This window comes from Bombus terrestris, chromosome 11 (assembly GCF_910591885.1).
Source record: "Bombus terrestris chromosome 11, iyBomTerr1.2, whole genome shotgun sequence".
NCBI classification, from domain to species: domain Eukaryota; kingdom Metazoa; phylum Arthropoda; class Insecta; order Hymenoptera; family Apidae; genus Bombus; species Bombus terrestris.
The window spans coordinates 2,594,072-2,616,637 of NC_063279.1; the positions used below are offsets into that span (position 1 = coordinate 2,594,072).

The 22,566-nt window shown below is 36.8% G+C and overlaps 1 protein-coding gene across 7 annotated transcripts; it reads right to left on the reverse strand.

The window, feature by feature from the left end:
* Nucleotides 1–508: 508 nt before the first annotated feature.
* LOC100647986 (ceramide glucosyltransferase) lies at nt 509–22,478 on the reverse strand. 7 transcript variants are annotated; one of them, XM_012313179.3, is made up of 2 exons: nt 20,020–22,478; nt 509–15,562 (listed from the first exon to the last, which is right to left on the reverse strand). In XM_012313179.3, the coding sequence occupies exons 1-2, from the start codon at nt 21,168–21,170 to the stop codon at nt 15,556–15,558; spliced, it is 1,158 nt and encodes a 385-aa protein (XP_012168569.2). In that variant the 5' UTR covers nt 21,171–22,478; the 3' UTR covers nt 509–15,555. The 7 variants fall into 7 exon arrangements, with proteins under 7 accessions (XP_012168569.2, XP_048266497.1, XP_048266496.1 ...); XM_048410540.1 differs by having other exon boundaries at nt 19,998–22,478; XM_048410539.1 differs by having other exon boundaries at nt 16,520–22,478.
* Nucleotides 22,479–22,566: the final 88 nt, after the last annotated feature.

Genomic DNA, 22,566 nt, shown 5'->3' on the forward strand with positions numbered 1-22,566 from the left:
TTGCTCAGACCGCAAAAACAAAAAAACGATCCATAAGTCACGTATCGACCCCCGATCGGTAACAATTTATCATCGACGATAATGCAGGAAAACAGGAAACGATATCGTCGCCAGATACGAGTCGTGGATTTCAAGTAATAATCCGCCCCTTTTATCCGATTTTTATCGTATTTCACATCGAGCTCGCGTTTCTTTTTTCGAAAAAAGAATTAGCTCGGTATTGTGATAAATACTCGACACGGCAGACTTCCGGATATGTGGAAGCGGTGAAACGACAAAAGCATAAGGGTGGAGGGAACGCTTACCTGTCGGGTGTATACGCATGGAAAAGTGCATTTGGGTGTAGAAACCGGAGATAAAGGAAGTGACGGTAAACCAGTCACATATACACAAACAAGTACACAAACGAGAAAAAGGGTAGAGTCTGAAAAGTACGTGTGCTGGTAGTATCGTTTACATGCGGTGAGAACATGTTCTGCCCTATAAGACGAAGAGAAAACACAAGGTACTGGTTTCCATTCAGGTACTTTAATAAACATGTACAGTTGAACGTATTCTGTTGAACGTATTATTATTATTTAACGATATATATATATGTATATTATACATATATACATAGGTAAATACATATGTATATACATATATATCATCTCTTGAACACGGGCGGACTCGTAGAGTCATTTTACAATGACCGAGAAACACAGTAAAATGATAAACAACTTCGAACCCGCCTAGTACACATTGGATTAAATTATTATAAACTATAATTGGCAATGTTTCGCGTTACACAAAAAGTTACAGCAAGTAACAATTGTTCGTTTTTTTCTTGCTATCGTTCCATCTTCCTCTTTATATGTTTTTTCAAACTCATCCCTCCACAATTGACGCCTAAAAAAATCGCGCGCGATTGTTGCAGCTTGTCAAAGTTTTAGAAAAAGATAGCGATAGTTCGTCGAAACGCATCATTCGGTTCATTATTAATCTCTTCTTTGTCCGCATCTCTCTGTCACAGTACGATTCGTGCGGCAAAAATCGCGGAAAAATATTGTACAGAAGTGCGCAGAAAATGGTGCAGATTCGATCTCGGCGAACATTCGTGTTGGGAAAATAGGCACGCGTGAATTTCTTGTACGTAATTTCGGCGATGATTGAAACGACTGACAAAATCTGAAGATACGAATACATACGTAAATATGTGGCGCTAAATAAAATTTCTCCAAAAACAACGTCGATGTTAAGAACAAAGCAAAGTTTAATAAATCTTAATTACGAATACGAAACTTGAAATGTTCCAACGATTATCGACGAAGATGATATTAACTCGCTGATATCCAGATCACATGAGTGTAGACCGTTGTAGAATACACGAACGTCCGCCTAATTCTTTTTACATACAAATATCGCACGTACATACGTGTACATACACGCATGTGCACCCCGAACACTACACTCATATTCACACGCACACAACCCCATTGATATATTTACGTTTCAGGCTCCACCAACGAACGGTAGATACATATATTGCTATCAAATATTACCTCAGGCTATCGATTTCGTCGACAGAGTTGTACAACGTTCGATTGTAGCGTTTCAACCACTTATTATTTGGCAGTAAAGAAATTAAGGAATTAATTTTGCGGAATTATACGCACCTAGAGTGATAATGCAACGTTTCTCTTATCTAGGAATCGTTATTTACAAAGCTACGCAAAGAAGTTCGTTTGGAAATGAGGAGAGGGCCAACTCGATCCTGAAACTTTGACCTTTAAATTTGGAAAGGAACATTTGTAGATTAAAAAAAAAAAAAAAAGAAAAAGAAAGGAAACGGAAAAAGAAAAGGAAAAGCAAAAACAATTTCGTACACGGTTTCTGTTTGACAGGATGAGATCTTCGTGTGTATTTATGCGTATACGTGTACCGGTGAACAAAAATTGCATATTTATTGATTTAGAGAAGCGTTAAAATTTATTAAGACAAGTAACGAGTGTTTTGTTCTTATCAGCGACAAAATTTCTTACAATCTTTTTACCACCTCCTCGTTTGAGCTATCAGCTTTGCCTTTTTACAGTTCCACTTTGTTCACCGTGGTTATAGAATACGCGTTCTTACGTACTAATGTTTAGCGGCTGTCATGTTAGCTTTTGTTCGCTACTTTGTTTTAACACGTTCGTTACGAATACATTTACACATGATCCAGTTCGTTTAATTATTCAGGAGACGCATCTGTCTTTCGATTTGTACAGTAAGAAATTTTTGTAGCGTCGCGTTATTCCTACCACATTTGAAACTATCTTAAGCAATAAATTACGCCGTGTATTCAGGTAGAGCGAATTATCATTGAAAGTGAACAATTACGGTAACACTAATGTACGAACCACCAGTGACTCGTATATCGCAGCGAAAGTGTTAATTAACGTAACAGCGGAACGTTACTGTTGTAGTCTGCCGAATCGAAACAACCCTCCTACAACGTCACAGTCTTTCGCAATCGCATTTATGCATGCAGCGTTAGTAACGCGTGGCGTACCGCTTTACCGCCTCGTCGGAATTGGATGGAAAGAAAAGTTCGAGCGGATTTGCCGAATTTTTACGCTTAGTCGATTTATTTTAGCTCACAGTCATGCAGCAGTTAGATAAGAACGATTATTATGGAGAAAGTTAAGGAATAAAACGAAAAAAGAAAAGGAAACTGATTATGTTATATTTTTGTTTGTTAAAACATTGCCGACTGTGATTGCGGATTGAAATTTTATAATCGTAGTCAAAGGATCACCGAGCAAGCCATTTTATGTGTATACTCGTTCGTTTCAGAATTTTTATAAAATAATTAATAAACATGGTATTTTGCTTTGGATTGATTTTAAAACCATACGTCTATACCAGAAGGAAGCAACGTGAGGCAAAATCGGGGAAATGAAAATGCCAGTGATAGTAACATACGTATGTATTTCAGAAAGAAGAGTTCTCTCTGGTCAGTCGACAATGTATTAAAAGTTTTAAGATATCACAGTGTGAAAAGGAACTGAAAGTAGATTTTAATCCTCAACAATGAACACTTGTTGCGTAAAAATACCACAGATTATCAATGCATAATAATTTTATCATATCTTTCTGTATACTGTGACAGGCAGCGTGTTCAACGATCGTATTTACTTGCTAATTTATTGACAAATGATTACACGATTGATTTTTCAATCGTATTCTAAAGTTACTACTTACATATTATATTTACGATCTTTAATCAAAACGATCCTATATATGTAGTATAAGCCAATAACAGCGCAGTATTTCCCGCGGATCACAGCTCAAAGTGTCGATGAATCATCGATTGCTGCCTCTCAACGAATGTCGAACCGAACCTATATTCATGAGGCCTCCTTTTCCCCTCTCCAAGCGAAGGCGGTAAACTTGCGCAAATTGGATACTTATGGAGTTCTATGGTAGACGGCGCGACGCGCACACGCACACACATGCGAATACAAATAAATGTAATCCGGTAAAAACGATCGTACTTACGTTCTCCTAACGTTTTCAATCTGTGAGATCCAAATAAGAATGTACGTACGAACTTGGATGAAGCGCACTGTACAACGATATCTTTTATTACGCTTAAAGAAGTTTTTCGACGTGAATGTTCAATGAAAATGGACGCCCACACGCGTAATAACGCGGTCTGAAATCCTCTTAACGCGGCTTATCGTCAATGATGATAATAGGATCAAATCGAACGGTTGCTGGATAATCCAAACGAGAGCGCGTGCGCGAAGAACTCTGAAAGGGAGACATTTGCCAAATCGGACAAATAATTAGGAATTGCATCGCTATTGCTACGTCACCGAATTCTCATTTCACGCGAACTGAAAATTCAATCGATCATCCATTAACAATCGAATGAAAGTTACTATTCAAAATGAGAGATCGATCTAATCGCTGCAAATCTCTTTCGTTGCTTCCCTTTCTTTCCATTTGTTTACGGTAAATATCGGATTAAAGAAACGAGAATTCGTGCCTGATTTAGATTTGATTTGCGATGTTTGATATTTCAACACGCCTATTATGCGTGCAATTTTATAGAACGCGTTCCCAATTTATTCGAATGGCCTTTGAAATTACTAGCCCCGAATAATTGAACGTTCGAATCTGTGCTTTTAATACGTTCAACCATGGGAATGTTTTATTTGGAAATAAAGCGCGTCGGCTAGGTCGGTGGTTGGTTTCATAGTCGAGAGTATATCCGTAATCGATTTTTTATTTTGCGGACTTTTCAAGGTTTTCCAAGGCTGGCGGGAATTCCGTGTGTGTCGAATTTGGTATGATTGACCGTCGGACAATCAAGTCAAAGATAAAAGTCACTTGCAGCGAGATGCGTTTGATGCATTCGAATTTACCGACCGGAACGGACGTACTCAATTACAAAACGAGATATAAATTGTTCGCAGATAAAGCGCATAGGCGTCGCACTCGCAGGTGAATCGTTTCCTTTGAAACTTTCAAATCTTGGCCGGACACAGCGTCATTCAATTCCGGGTAAGATCGAAAACGGTTCACAGGAAAAAGATGACTTTTACAATGCGCGATGACACGACATCGTGAACGAATGACTAGTTAGACTAACGAGTTCGTACTTAAATAATGTACCAGGTGGCGCAAAAAAGAAAGCGCTTTAAGTAAAAGCAACGGTAAGTCTTTGATGTCTTTATACACACACATACATATCTATATGTTCTTATAATATTCTTATAATATCATTAATCACACACATTATTAATAATTTTTCTCTTATTATTATTAATAATATCTGTATTGATATTACACATTAATAATTACATTACATACGTGTAGGATATATCCAACGTGTATAAATGAAATAAAATCGATTATATGGGCATATATGTATAAAGACTTTAAAAAGTAAAAATCACTCGAATCCGTTGGCATTAGCAGCATATGAATACAAGTTGCCTTGCACCACCAGGTAAAAACAAATTGATCGATAAAACGTATATCCGTCGACACAGCGACGTTTCGCGATGACATATATTACATAAGGCGCGGAAATCCTATTTAAGCAGATCACAGCTGCTTCCGCTTGGTCACATTTTGGATCTCTCTTACTCTTAAGTAGTATACCTTTCTTCCGTCATACACGCTTACGAACTACTGGTCGATTTTTCATTTTTCAGTTTTCTCCTCGTTCTCTTTACAAAATGACGTTAATGAAGAAAATCCAATAGGACGCTTTATAACCCACCTGCCATCCGAGGAACGTTTCCGAGATGTGGAATTTTCGCGAAGGTACGATCATTCGAAGCTGCATACACATGATAGTTGTAAGCTTCGAAAATTTGTTTCGTCGAATCGATAAATTTGTGTAGTTTTCGATATTCCGAATTTCCTGTTCGAAGAATATCGTACAGCCAATTTGGCATAAATAAATACGAATACTCAATTTTTATATGCATTATATATGTACATATTAAATTCTTATAGAAAACGATTGGATAGCAGCTGTGAATGATATGTGCGCGAAATGAAAATCTCAGCCAAGTCACAATTAAAAAGATAAAAATAATTTGACTCCCATCTTGGAGTTAAAAAAGTTGTAAAGGTTTCGTATCACTTTCACATTGACTGATAAGTATAACTGTTATTCGTTGGACAGAAATATCGATCCCGAACGAATTTCGAAAGTTCTGGATCCTCTGTATTTGTGTGGTCGTTACTAATCATTTAATGTAATCGCGTGATTAATTACGTGAAAATAGAAACGGAACGTAAAGAAGAGCAAATATATAATACAAAAACGTTAAAAATTTTCCCTACCTAGTTAACGCCATATATTTAACGCCATGTGTAGCTATACGCACGCGTATTTACACGATACTCATTATCAGATTGCTTATCTGAATTATAATAGTTGAAACTAGTTGGAAGAAGTGTGCAAATATATATGTATATTGGTCCAATATTTGGATTATGGATTAGAATGGAATAGATTTGAATATCGTGTGTTAGGTTGGGTAAAATAATGTAACGCGTGAGGCAGATATCTATATACAAAAAGCTGAGTAATTCGCAAACTAAATAAATAGAGCGCTTTAAGTCTAAATTATGCGTATGAATTATGCTTGAATTAAGTAGTTAGGTTAGATCTGAGTCAGAGCGTGTTTCCTTTTTCGACATCATTCAGGTCGTATCTTCTCCGCATGCTCATCAATTTTCGTTCGTCTACCTTAAAAATTTGCCATAAAATCGCAGATATCACAATAATAAACACGATACTTTCGATAGCTTTCGCCGAAACGAATTTAATCCTATCGTTGAATATCAATTTGTTCCTTTGATTTCGTTGCACTTCGTGGAATTCGATTCCGGAGTAATAAAAAAAATTCGTGCCAATGGAATTGTTAAAAAAAAAGAAAGAGAAAAACTGGTAAAGCATTGTTCATGATTGTCCCAATTTTCCAATGACAATAGAAATTAGTATTTCACTATTCATTGTGACACGCAGTCGAGAATAAGTTACATTCCTCCATCGTAATTCCCCCACTGTACAATGAAATAAGAAATACGAAAAAGCGAGATACATATATTTTATTTATGATATTAATTGTATTAATTGTAATTATACACGTATAATTTCATTTATTCGTGTTATTATCACTGTCCCACTTCTCCCCGATCTTTTAAGATTAATTTCTAAAGAAAAATTACTAAATTGTACTTTTAATCAACCTGTGACTTTCAAGTTGCAGATCGCATATTGGCGATAATATAGTTGTAAGATATCTAGTCACGATAATTAATTAACTTATTATATAAATCGATTGCATAAGCTGTCAATCACAAAATGAAGTGTGAGTAAGGGAATGAAACTAAGTACTACATATTATGATGGTAGGTTACGATAAGTACATGTTATGGACATTAATGACTCTTAGACGATATTTAATGAGTCACCTGAAATCGTATTTGAAATTAATATGAAATTAATCACGACGAAATCATAATAGTGAAATTATCAAAGATTAGGTTGGCATTACTGCGGAATAGCATGGAATAACGTGGAGTCGACACAGCGTGGAATGGTCTTTCTTCGGTGAATGGAGATCAATGATAGCGAGTTCACTAACTTGGACCAGTATTGGATGTTTTCAAGTGCCGTGCATTTGGAGAACCTTGAGACCAGCGCAGCTTCCACTTTTCGAAGAATAAACCACAGACCTTGAAATCGATCGTGTGAAACGGTGCTGCGAAAACGTTCAAGAGCTTGGAACGTTGTCGGCGTTGTTGATTCGCGAATACCATAGAAATGGGGTTTTGCAAGAGCAGTTGGCATCACTCGGATACACAAAATAATGGGGAAATTCCAGTTTGGTTTATAACTGACTTCGAAATGACGCATTTAGAGCGTGAAAATAACTCAATTTAATTACCTCAACGAATCGTTATTTCCTTTGTTTTATATTGTGCTCGGATTTCACATTTCAACGTGCGTGTAATTAATGTGGGCTTGTGATGATTTTTTGAAGATATTTAGCGATGTTTTTCTTTCAATTTTTCGATTTTCCCTTCGAATATAAGATATTAACGCGGCATCCTACAAATAAATTCTGTCGAATCACAGATTATAACAAGCAAAAATTAGTCATCAGAACGGCACGGCCAGATGCGACGGGGCGTTTTCGAGATATTCCCGTGCTATCTGAACGAGCCAACTTCATTCATTTGTATTGTTCTCGTCGTTTGGCGTGTTCCCTCGATGATTCATCCGGCACAATGTAAATCGAACGCTTGTTTCCCTCTGTCGGACGCGTGTTTCGATTCTATCCATGGACAGAACGAGCATCGTCAGCTTCTATGCGCGACGATTCCTCCGAGAACCTTCGAGAGACTTAATGATCCGCGAAACCTTCAATGGAAGTTTCAAATGTCGACTTGTGTCAACATGTTTCGCATTCAAAACGCTTAGGGCAATTTTTACGTCGTTCGCGTTAGCCGAACTTTCCTCGAGACTACATCTTCGTTAACGCGTTGACTGCCACGCGAATTTTATATACGTATTTTGTCCTGGAAGCCGAAATAAATTGAAATATATTATATTATAACGTTTCGTTCTTGCAAAACATTATACTATATTTGAAAATTTTTGTTTTTTTATTTTAATCATTCTAAAAGATTTAGTAAAAAAGGAAAATGAGTCATCGATGACTAGCAATATGATAGTCAATACCTCAACACACTTTTCTCGACAATTAACCTTTTGCCCGATGATTACTTTGATTTTCATACCCTTCATTGTGCCAATAATGATGAACGTTGAGATACTATTTCGAATAAAAACATTTTATGCTCTTTTTATCTGAAAATAATTCTTTTTACGAATGTTCGGTTGTATACAACACGACGTTAACGATTATGATCGCTGAACAACTAAATTTTAGATGAAAATTAATCTTCGACAATGATCAAGAACAAGACAAAATGCAAAATAATTGCATTTCTGATTCTCGATAATTAAGAGGCGACAATTCAGCTGTTCGTCGGATGCTTAATAACACCTGTACGACTACTTATTAGTCCAAACAATGAATTGCAATCGAGGACAAGATATTCAATTATATAGTGACACTAAACAAGACTCTTGATATGATTTGTATGTTGATATATATCCGGTAAATCGTAATGAATCGACACATGTCTCAGATATGAATCGTTGTACAAAAATAACAAACCGGATTACTTTATTTCTTCAAAGGTTTAACTACTAAATCTGGCTGAATGAAATTCCTTATTGCTTTTAAAACAGCGCCACGACAATACGATAATATGATATGTCTTACAAATATTACTACAGTTTGTGCATACGTATTTTTGCACGAATAAATTAAAAACATTGAAAGTTTAGAAACTAAAAATTATCAACGAAGGAAATTGCAAAGCTTTCAGAATTCCTATACATATGTAGATATTAGATAGATAGATGTCAGATGTTAAATTAAAAATCAAAAATAGATTCATTAAGAAAAAGTAAAGCAAAAGTAAAAATAAGCACAAGTATCGTTCCTTAAGACATTAGCCAGTTAACTGCAGAATCTGGTTCTAGAAATCTCTCACTAGGTTAGGTCGTAGAGTGCGTAAATAAATACAAGCAACGACGTCTATACTCGTCAAACGCAGTTAACTGGTTAAGAAATGATATTTATATGAAAAGGGACAATTGGTTATTTAATCTCTTAAATTAAAAAATTTCCGCGTATACTCTTGACTAGGCGGATAAAGTTTTAAAGAAAAATATAATTGATGACGAATCCGAGAATTATCTCTCCGTTAGCGTTTTAACGATATAGAAAATTCAACAAGTCACTTTATCTCTCGATGAACGAAAGAAAAAGAGAGAAATGAAATGTTTCGCGCGTGAGTCATATCGTGTTTATCACACAATTATTATGTACCGTGTCAATTTATCACTGGGTTGGACATGCTCGTTTAAGAGCTCTATTCTCTAATTCATTCCAAAAAGTATAAAAATCTGTATCTCTACAAGAGAGATAACGATCGAAAATTTGACACAACATTCGTAAAATCGTATACAAATAAATAGATACGAGTAGAATAACGTGGAAAAGCTTGCAACGTTGTACACGCCCATGAATCGAATTCCCGATATCGCTTAACTATAACCTCTAAAATTTATAGAACGCGTATTTTCCCTCACAGGAATTAGATGTTTGTTTTATTAATCCTCGAATTAACACTGTAAGTACGACATATACTTCTTTGTGATGTGTCTTTGATGAAAACTCTTCGATATTTACGAAGCATTTTCAACAACCTCCGGGCAAGTTTCTAGAAATTTTTGTATGCATATCAAAACGACACGTTCATAGTGAAGTCAGAAAGGAATAAAGAATTTTTTTTGATTTAGTTATTTAATAGCGAGGAATCTGGAAGGAGGAAACAGGAATATGGAGAATCGAACTTTATAAAGTAATAATAATCAAACTAACTAACTAGTAACTATTATATATTAGACTAACAAAAATAGATAGCAAATATGATCCTATATTTCCCGATTTTTAGATATCAATCCTTACGAAATAAGTTTTTACAATGCTGCATCAAATTTTTACAAATTTTAAAGAACATCCCATCGTTCGCTTGATATCGACCAATATCTGTAAATAAACGTTATTGCCATTTTTATATCCACTTTTATATACGCTTCGTTTTGAATTTTTCACTCCGTTTTTATGAAAAATATGATAAATACGATAAACATTGAGTTATATCAGAAAACATATATACCGATGGTTATACGTTATCTGAACGGTGACACTAAACGACAAAACAGGAAGGCGATGAGTTAGAACAGAAAGCTGATTGATTTATCTTGGTTTTTGCAAACAACGATCGATCATTTTATCGGTGAAAAACGTGCTACTTCTTCGATGAGAAGAAAGAAAATCGGAACCAAAAAACAGGAAGAAAGGAAATCGTCACCTTTAAATTGAAATTATAATTCCCATAAAGAAGATGCGACAAATTATGGCGCGGCAAAAAAAGATTACGCTACAGATGGATCCTCGTAATAGTCGCCATTGTTGCTTCTTTTTCGTTAAATGCACTTTCATAATGGCACTCGAGTCCAAGCGACCGTTGGTTCGTGAAAAAAGAGTGTTTTCGTTCGACTTTCCTTTCATCTTGCTAGAAAGGACATCAAAAAGACCTGCTCTCCATGTGGCCGTGTCGTTTCAACGAAAACGCAAATCTCGCGCAGCCCAGCAAACCTTTTTTCCTGAGAATGATACAATTTCTCGGGAATTTCAGGAAAATCCTACATATTCGTGTACCAAAACTTTGTCGTCGAAACATCGAATTGCATAACCTGAAACCACGAAGCTATTTCTATAACCTAACCCCAACCTAACCCCAATCGAGATCTGACAAATTGAAAGGAAGTTAAGATGAAGAACGAGGTACGTGAAATCGTATTTTCTTCTTCTTCGAAGAACAGGACAATTGAAACACACATATAGATTGTAATCTATTTTAGAAAGAAAGATTGTGTAATATCTGATTACGTGAAATCTTGAATCCAGGATAAATGCCGATTGGTGTGACGGATAAGACGGTGGAATTCAGAGAACGCACTGTTAAGCATATAGAATCTCGAGGATTTATTTGTCTACTAGAACTACTGGAAATTTTATACAGTAATCAGCAATCGTATTGAAAAAAACGCGATTGCAATGATTGCGAGTCCTACCCAATGGGATTTTCCTCGGTCTAATATGCGAAGCGAGCAGGGTCTCATGAGACCTGCTCTGGGACTCATGAAGCCTACATACAACTAGTATCCGTTCTGACTTCGAAGTGAAACTAATTGCTGTCGACAATACGAAATGAAGAAGGGAGCATTTTTCATTACTGTAATCATATATATACCGGTTTTAATCTATAAATACGAATCACTGGTAAACTGACAGTTATATAATAAATGGTTAAAATAAAAAATGGATGATTTCAAGAGGACACCATCTGGTGTAATTAATTTACATATAATATATAATATATAATATATATATATAATATAATAATATTATATATATAATATAATATATAATATATAATTATATATAACAGATGGGTGCATAAAGATCATATGAAGGTGACATACGTTCCCTTAAATGGAATCATATAATTTTTGATGCACTGTCTTGATATTCTTTATAGCAAATTATTAACGTATATATGACGAAAAAAGACTAGCTTGACTGATAATTTAGCTTTTATCTTGTAAGACCTATCGTATGAAAGACGAGGAAAACAAATACGAAAGTAATAATTGCTTCGCATCTTTCCTTGTCTTTCATACGACTGGTTCTACCAAATAAAGAGTAAAATATCTGCTAAACTAATATATACGTATATACATTTGTAACAGCGTAGAACGCATTAATAATAATTTTTAGTCAAGATATAAAAATAGCCAAGGTCTCATATGCATTGAAGAAGTGATCTACTCCATATTTATGGCAGGCAGAAGTCAAGCGGAAGTCAGCCAGATCTTTTCATTCGTAAAGTAGGAATCATAAACTTTAATTTAAGCCCTATTACGACCTTGAACTCGATGACGTAGGTAGCTAACGATAAAAAGTCAATTTGTTTATAGTTTGCCAGGAGATCGTAATGAGATGAAGTCCGGTAGACCAAGGTATTTTGGTAATTCTAATTGAACATAAATAAATTGGACATGATTAAATTTCTTGTACTCCGTGACGTAGATATAAAGCCATAAAAACGGACGGAAAATTACTGTCTTTAATCATATAGCAGTAGGTTGCGTTCTAGTAGAGCAGATGCCTTTCGTTTATTTGCCAGTGAGATATTATCTGACCTCATGGTCACTTTTGGTCTTTCTTTCGTTTTCCATGGGATACGGTGAGGGTGAGACTGCTTTGTTTGTATCATCAGTCTTTACCGTCACTGTATCATCCTTGTCCTCGTGACCTGATCTCAAGTATTCGAGAGTGTCGCACAGCAGAGCCACGCGTTTCGCCCTCGTATCAGCGAGATAAAACGCTAACGTAACGACGAAATTATTTTATTTTATATATTTTCGTTAATAAAAATTTCATTAAAGTATTGGCGAGATTGTCCTGATTGAACTGAGACCAAAAAGCGATTCTATTATATTGGCAATTATCCTTTTCTTCTCTAACGTGGTATTGCTTGCTCTTCGATACACATATCTACTGCTATACTTAAACGATTGCAGCTGTTTCTCGCATAAAAATGATATTTCGTTGCTCGGATGATGTCCATACTACTCTTATATGTAGGTCTCATGAGCTCGCCTCGAACGATACTTGGAGGCATGCCTCGGGGCAAATCTCATTGGGTAGGTAGGGCATATTTAAGAGTACACCGTACATTACTGGGAACAATTACTAGGTAACTCGTTACTTGAAAATAAAATTAACGATTAGAAACATTTTACCGTACGTAGAGATTAGCAATGGTCCATCTCAGAGTACGTATCTCTTTGCTAAGTTTAAAACTTTATCTTAAAGTCATAGTTCATAATAAACTTTCAATAGAAGTACAGGGTTACGTCAGTGACTTAAATGGCTGAAAATGATGGATGGTGTTATTTGGCAATTAAGAAGAATTGGACGAACTTCTAGGATGAAAGGAATCCTCGAAAGTCTTGAAACGCCTGATTCGAATTGCACGTTAAAATAAAGCGACGTTGAGCAGAAGACGCTCTATTTCAAGCGATTTTGTGTCTAACGTTATGTACAGTCAGTGCGAGGTTTACCCGTGAGCCTGCCTCTTGTCGTAACATAGAGTACGCGACATAATTACGCGAGGCAAGGTGAGCAACGGTTACGCTTCCGACAAAGTTGTCTTGATCCATTTCGTCGATATACGTATCCAAACGAAGGAGCTGCGAGGTACCTTTGATCTCGCCAAGAACCCAGCAATCGTTGGTTCGTCCCGAGGCAGCCTCACGAGTCAGTCTCGCACTGCCTGTACATGGAGACAGCAGCAGTTTCATTTTTATTGATCGTGTCGTTTTAATCTTATCAGCACATTGGAATATAGATTACGTGTCTTGGAAAAAGTACAAAACCACAAAGCTAAGTTAGCGTAACGTAACTGTTTCGATAATACTTTACGTAAAGTTACGACAATTTTCTTCAACAACTATCCTGTAAGTAAGCAAGGGTGTATTCTTTAAATGTGTTTGTATTTCCTACTAAATAAATTTTATCAGGATTATATGCATTAAGAGGTTTCTATTTGAAAGACAATAAAAAAAAAAAAATATATATAAAACAAACATCGTTGTCCATGATGTACGTGATACGCTGTAGCCACAAATCATGTTTGAAATCAAGACTGATCGTGAGTCGCTAGAAGCAATAATTTTGAATGACCAAATTCGTAAAACCGTTTTGACGTCATTACATTATGAAGAATATTCAAAATTCTCTGGATACCCTCGATGATAATTCGATCTAATCATTAACACGGAGGTCCCTTTCGTGTTAAGCTACTGCACCTTTCGGTTAAGAAAAGCGACATCACTTCTTACGTCTTTTCCGATAAAATATATCGACGTGGATTCAACTAAATTTTAATCGCATTCAAAATTATTATACGATAGATTTTAAAAGGAATTCCTCTCTGAGCAAAACAAGTTTTGAAGGATCTCTGTCGCGAGATTGCCTCCAATGTCGTTCCGGTTTCTTCATTCATTCAAACTGGACGATAACTTCTTTGTTATATTTTTAGTTCCTCCCTTGTCTTTCCTGCCTTTTTCTAATTCTACACATAGAACATATCAATTTTATAGATTAAAGATGATTACGTTCGATATCGAAGACTTCAAACCCTGATAAACGGAAACATCGACGAGTAAGGTGAAATAATCGTTTGACTTTCGATAAATCACGATAAGATAGAGGGCGGCCAATATTCCGTGTTGCATCGGCATAAAAAAAGAGTGTACTCGTGGCAATTCGTGGAAAAAACTCTAACCTACACAAATGACCTTTAGTTCCGCGAATCGAAGCGTTCTTCGTACGTAAACAGTGTTCAATTTTAATGCGAGTTATCGATTTTAGCAAAATCACAAAAAATGTCGCTTTTTTTCCTTTGTCGCTAATGAAGCGAGAAAAGAACGAGCGAGAAGTCGAGTAAAAGAACTATCGAACGAAGACGATTTGGAAACGAAATATCGACGACAGAAAAGTTACGAAATAAGAATTCATTGTTTAAATAAAAACAGTTACTGTTCGTTGATCAGAACTATGTTTGGCCGAAGAGAGTTCCATCGAATGTTTTCGAATTGACGGATATAATCCGTTTTATATTATATGATGGCAATAGAATTATATGATATAATGATAAGATAATGATAGGTAATATATTATATGACGGTAATAGAATTAAAAGTACCCGAAATACAAAAATAAAGTAAATAATTTAGAGATTTGATAACAATGTATTTATTTGCTATTATTTGCTGAAATTCTATCGTTATAAAAATTAAAAAATTAGAATTATCGATTTAGAAACATTCGTAAACTCGTCGTTATTTCACTTAGGAGGAAAATGCTGAAAACTAATGGCCTATAGCAAATAAGAAATTAGGATGTAAACCTTGAATATAAGTCGGATATAAACACGATCAATGACCTTCAATTACAAACTATTACGATTGAAAAATCACAATAGCTCCCAACCATTCGAAATCGTACGGTTACAATTGCTATTAATTAAACGCACGCACACTATTTCGTTGAAGCCTGACGAGGCAAGGGTTAAACAGTTATTGGTTGTATAGTGGAACGGGTACGATATAAATATCACAATTAATTGACCACTTCACTGATGAAAGTGTCAGGGTTCAAAAGCCTTAGATTCACTTTTGTCGTTAAGCACCGCAGCACCGCTCGTTGTGTAGAAAACTTGCTAAAACCCCGCTTCCCATCGAACCAGATAACAGCCAGATAACACGGATCTATCGCTTTTCTATATTTATATTCTGAAAAATTAACGACAGCAATTAGCCTTTTAGATAACTCGTTCACAGAAATAAATTAAAAACATCGAAAGTTGGAAAAGCAAAAGTAGGAATTAGAAAATTGATTTCTAGAACGTTTTTTGTACAGACTTTTATATCGTTTCGACTCTTTGCCTCTGTGTTCGTTTCTTATTCGATAATAAATTGATAATATTTGAGGAATATATTAGGAGCGAATTTACCTACATCGTTACTCCTCTCGTATGGTGCTTGCACAAAAACCCGGACAAGACTCGATTTCAAAAATTTTGCGTAAACAAAAAGATTTTGTTGTATCAGATACTTAAATGTATAAGGAATAATACATCGATATTCTTTTTCATTGTAACTGAAAGTTATGAATACGCTTCTGTCTTATTCACGTGCGTCTGTTTACCTCTACTGCTTCCATTGAACACAGAGTATAGATGACCCTGCCCGATAGATTTTTTTTCATTGTTACCCGGTGACGTGCTCGCGGAACACAGGAAAATCTTAATAACAGTGGACCTTGGTGTAATAATGTTGTTGTGCATTTTCTAATCAAGCGGTATAGTTTTAGATATAGATTGCGCTGCACGAGTAATTAAAACGCGCGGAACAATAGAAGAGTATAATTAACACTGGTTACAAACATATTTAGTTTGTACTAATTGGTTCGCAAGACAGAGAACAAAGAGTCGATAGTTTCATTCGAAACGTTATAAGGATGGCGACCGTCACACGCGTAAAAATGCATACACACACACACACACGATGAATATGGAATGTAGAAAAAGCAAGGAACACTCGTATTTGAAAGGATAATATGTAAGATGTACAATTGTCGAAGCTTCCACAGCGAACTACACTCAAGACTAGATTCGACAAACACTATTAACCTTTCTGATCTTAACTAATCAACGAAATCGATCGAACGCGTGCCATATGAGAACGTACACGAACGTTATGTTAACCAGTGTTTAGTTCTACGACGCCATTCTAGATGCGAGGATGGCTAGCGTCATCTTACTTATTGTTAGGATTGCAGGCACGAGAAACGTATGACTTTGTACCGGCAGGGATAAGAATCGATATTAAGTATTTTGAATCTACTAAATAAAAGTATCGCCCTAGGTCATCCCGTAAATCGTGCTGTTTCTTATCGAATTTTATATGTCCGTATCTTGTTTATGCGATATATTTATAGAAACTTTTTTTCTATGCTTTACAAGATACTGTCGTCGTCAATCTACAAAATGTATCCGTAGCAATTAGGAGGGATATGTTTTATTTAAAAAAAAAAGCGAGAAACAACAAGTATGAATGCAATTCAGTTTCGAAATTGCATGCCGTATTCATTTTAAAGAGGCAATATAGTTAAACATGCCGCTGACGATATTCGTAACGTGTATGGAGAACGCGTTTAAGCGTAGGAGAATATCAAAGGTAAATTTTCAACTTCTCCATAAAACACGATCCGATCTACCAGCAAGAATAAACGTAAGAGAGTATTGTTATTATTTACAAGTACTGCCACCTCATCGATTTCGATGATTTTTAAATATGTTGTAGAAATCAACATTTTGAACAATGTTTTCCTAAACATATAATCCTCGGCTGACCTTAGTTTCCAAGATATCCGCAAAACGCTGCCGGTACAGCTACATTGAATTCTGCCTGTATTGTGCATCCGTGACAACGCTGGTATTGGTTGACGACTGTCTCATTGTGGCCGAATAAAGTAGCACCTGGCCCAAAGCTAATTCTTATCGTTTGTTTATAGCATATATAGATTCAGTTAAGCATCATTTTACCAATGTTAACGCATAAGCTATCACGAACGCACGATTATAGGCAGAGTTCACTGGTACCGACACATTTTTGTGAATCTCGGACAATTAAGGTTATGCGGTAGGAAAAGGTTGTTGAAAATGTTAATTTGTACAACATATTAAAAAATCATCGAAATCGGTGAAGTTGCAGCACTTGAAAATAATTACCAACGTAAATATTATTATTATAAGCTTAAGGTTAGCGTCAAGAAACGACACAACTTTTGGGATGCCTGTCATTCGATAATCTACAAACTACACGAGCGTTTTTCTCTTTATATAATAACGTTCGATCGATCTAACTAAAATCTAAATCATTATCGTGGTTGGCGATAATTTTGAGCATTAAGGATTAGTTAATTACAAGGGATTAAATTTTGTAGGAAACTTTCAAAGAAAAGTTAATCACCAAAGATGCATCGTCCAGATGCCCTTAATTAGTCTTAATAAGCGATTAAGCGAGACAAGTACCGCGTAGAAAACATTAATTCTTTCGTAGAAAAATACAATTAAGCGACATGGTGCGATTTCTTTTTTCTCGACACCTTGCGAGAAGCAGACAAGTATTTAGATTTAGATAAATCCGAATTTATTTTGAATACTTGATAATCTTCTTAATAGCTATTAATACTTTTTAATCTTCTTATTTTGGGGGGAGATACCGTAATTAACCGTCCGATATCTTTTGTTCGAAATATGAACGTGTTTCGATAATAGCACGGACAGATGAAATTGAATTCAAACTTTACTAGACGTTGAAGAAAGAAATACGCATCAATAGAAAGCAAAATCGTGTCAGTACGTTGAACATTACGTAACACAATCAATTTGTTTCGATTACTCGACGCGAAGATACTTGCTTTCACGAGTACGATTTTTACAATAACAATTAGTTCTAATTGAAAATATGCATGTACGTATACGCGTTGCGTATTAAACGAATGAAACGAAAAAAGGTACATATCAAATAAATGAACATTTACATAATCGCATTTATTCCATTCTAGCGATTTATCGAAATTTTGTTAGAATTAATATCTTGCGTAATAAAACAAAAAGTTCAGCAAAAGATTATAATTTAAAAAGAAAAGAAAAAAGGGAAAAGAATATAAGATACGGTTAAGCACTTTGATACCCAAAAATGTGCTTCTTTGTTATGTACAATTATTACATATGCACCGTCTATAACGCGTTAATTAATCGTTTCTGCTAAACGTATGTATATTTTTATTTGATTCTACTTCTTCCCAGTTTACCGACACGGAGACGTCGGAAAGAAACACTATAGTACTAGCAGCGAATTATTATTATCATCAAACCCGTAAAAAATTCTTTTTCCATAGCCGAATGCTTCGCTTAATCATATAATCCTTTGTTAAATACTTTTTAATGTTAAAAATAAATATTTACTTAAAAATCAAAACAACATTAACCTTACCAATTAGTTACAACAACGCGTGAAAGATATTTCGAGAATAAATCATCAACTACGTCGATAAGATGTTAAATTGATCGCGAAGCCAGCGCAACCATGGCTTTTTACAGGAATCGTTCCCTTAAAACGTATGAATAATTTCGCGCCGAATATACTACAATAACGACTTAAGGCGACCTCGTTCCGGACGAGGATTAAAAAAAAAAAAAAAGAAAAAAGAGGAAAAGCTACATATACATCGATTATTTACTACGTGTTTTCTCTTTCTAATATAACCTATCATAGATGCTTCTTTTTTTATATTATACCTTTCTTCCTTTTTCTGTAAACATTGCACATGAAATGAGCGTACCAACGAGCTGGCGGAGATGATATGCTGAATAGTTGAAAAATGATGGCACACGTGCATACATGCGTGTCGCGATTATTGTTTTACGTAAGCGAATCACATACGTATATACGTGTACATGTACACACGATGCGTAGACATCCCTATTTAGTAAATATCGTGTATATACGGCGTATATTTTTTCCACGGTATAACGCAATTCAAGTATAATAAGAACTACATGCGTAATAGTATAATATATCGGATATTACAAAACATCCACGCTTCTAGCTCAATGTGTGCATATTAATCCCTACGTGTATATAGGATGTACCAGTCTTTTCGGGCTAAATATTTTCAGGATGTTTTACGGGTATAAATAAGGAAAAGACTTTGTGTAAACGTATACCGATTTTATAATATAATTGTTCAAAGCTTTATTAAAAAGTTATAACAAAAGAGAAATACGAAGAGAACGATGGTTAGGCCTCCGATGAAATCGCCCTAAACTTTTATATCTAGGTAACTTTGAAAAAAAAGTTATGTATATACATCGAGTAAATAATATAGTGAAAATGAACTTTGCATTGTATATTGATGGCGAATCTATTTTCGTCTTATAGCATAGTAATCGTAAGATTGGTATCATTCTCTTTGTATTTACCTATGATCATAGAATATCCTGACAAGATTTGGTCGAAGAAAACTGGAATACCCTGCGTACGTATCAAAGAAAGAGGAAGAGACAGAAGTAAAGGAAAAAAACGAAAAAAAAAAAAGGAGGAAAAAGTAAAACCGCTGGTTTCATAGTGCAATTTAATATTTGACTTTTGCCTTAACCTCTTCCGCGACTCCACCCCACCTGAGTTTGTAGACACGCGACCGCCACTGTATCAGAGGATCTAGAACTGCCTGAAGGAAAAGATAAGGCCTTGTGATCTCGCTGAGTAACCATCCGCATACGAATTCTAACTTGTTGAACGGCAACGGACCATTCTGGACGACGCTCAATAGCGTCCAGTCAAACATGAACCACAATAGTATGTGTACCAAATAGAAAACAAGAGAGTCCCACTCGAAGAGTACGCTGGCCGCCCAGGAAGCACAGGCACCTAACACTAAACACTCGCTAAGCGGTTCGAGAACGATCGTGGTAGGCAACATAGCTACCCTGAGCTTCGCCCACCTCCGTAATCTCGCCTGGAACGAATGCAACTCGCAGTGACCGCTATTCTGCAACGCCGGCTGCGAGGACACAGTGATTCGCCAACCACGGTCGGTCAATGACTTTGCGTAGAAAAAATCTTCGGCTAAATACACACCGAACGTCTTTAAACCGCCGACCTCATCGAGGGGCGCTTTCCTCAGCAACGCTGACATCCCTGTGTGACAATTGATCCTAAGTAAATCAGCGGCTAGGTACATACGCGACTGTACAGTACCGAAGAAGATTTTCTCGTATGCCGCGGCAAAACCTTCGCGATCACAGGTAAACGGCATCTGATGCACTAACGCAACATTGTCGGTCATGTAATTAACCATGTCCAACAGCGTGTCCTCCTTCATCTTGATACCACTGTCACTAATCAGTACATACTCATGTTTAGCCGCCTCGTACGCTGGTTGCATATTGTTGATCTTTGGATTCACGCCCACGTTGCAACCGCCGATGAAAAGTCTCGCATCCACCTCTGGATACTTTTCGATCAGTTTACGTACTAACATCAACACCGGATCCGAGTCGTCTTCCACGCAGAACAGTAACTCGTAACGGGGATATTGCATCGTAAAGAATGTCTCTAAATTGCTGAACAAATTCGGATCAACGCCCATAAGGGGCTTTATGATCGACACACCGGGTAGGGGCGTTTCGTAGGTTGGTACTTGAGTGACTTTACGGTGCAGCTTCCAGTGACCGGCTATCAGTGCCAGTACATGAACGATCCACATTACCGACCAGAATATCATGAAAAATATAGCGAAGCCGTACAAGGTATATATCATGGAGTTCATCTTCGAATAAGGATCCTTGATACTCGGAGGCCTAACCTCCGGATAGGGAAAGGTCTCCTGACTCACCTCACCACTTTGTCTTTTTTCTTTCTCTCTCTCTCTCCCTCTCTCTATCTGTCTGTCTCTTTCTCTTGTTTCCTCCGTGATTATTCGATCCTTTCGTACCTATCGATCCGAGCGACGATCTCAAAGCCCGCCATCCTTCGTGGATATCTAATAAACGGTATCCGCGGCATCCTTGACGAGGTTCTCGCCGTGCCGCGATCACGGATACCAAGTGCGCGGAAAAATCGCGCGGGCCATCGATGATGTGTTTTCGGCAATTCCCGCGGTGTAACACCGTTTTCACGGCGATCACAACGACGACGACGACGACGAAGACGTGGCCACCGCTTCCAACACATTCACGTACTAGGTTCCCTCGCGCGGTTTATAGGGTAGGTATAGGATAGCTACGTAGCCGCGTCCACGGCTACGAGTACTCCAAAACGCCGGCACGCTGTGCCAACGAAGGTATACCAATCGAACGTACTCCTCTCTCTCCCTCTCTCTTTCTCTTTTTCTTCCACCTTCCACCGGAACAACGATAGGAGTGATAGGAGGATCGCCCTGCTATTCACAGTTATTGACACCAAAGCACCCTCTTTGTCACTACGTACTACCAGCGATCCTCCCCAATTTTCACCGATACATTGAATTTCCTCGTTCCTTACGCGCACCCATATGTAGTTTTGACAACACAACACGAGCAAACACGACCCTCGAACGATGCGTCCACCTTTTATTCCCCGAATCTATTTCGTATTGGTTAGCAGAGTAAATTTTTCTATTACCTCTTACCTCATTTTACTCCGCGCACAACGCTTTCCAACAATTAATAACTTTCGATGACGTTGTTTAACTATATGCACGTTCAGCAACCAGAGTTCACCGATCCTTTCAATGCAACATGTGTAACGTCAAGATAGTACGTTCCGTTTGTGTTCATGGACGACTGGTCCCTTTCATAACGATGCGCCTACACGGCTTTGCTCCGTTCTGTTTCGACCGCAACTACGCCACTGCCAACGCGTACCGATACATGTCATGACGATAACCAAATTTCTGTTGCTCGATTCCAGCTGATTATGAGTAGAATAAGAAGGCGATAGAGGAAAACAAAGACGAAACAGCGGTTTGAACGACACGTCTTACGTATAAACGACGCACCGCCTAACGTCGACGGGATAACTGGCTGCATGTGACGGCGACAGCCGGCAACTCAACCGCTTGTTCGTTACTAAGTTCACAACATACTTTACCTTGACGACCTTACAATCAACTGACGTTCTTCGCGCGTAACTTACCACTTTTATGATAATCTGTTAATCGTTATCGTGCCATTATCGCACGATTT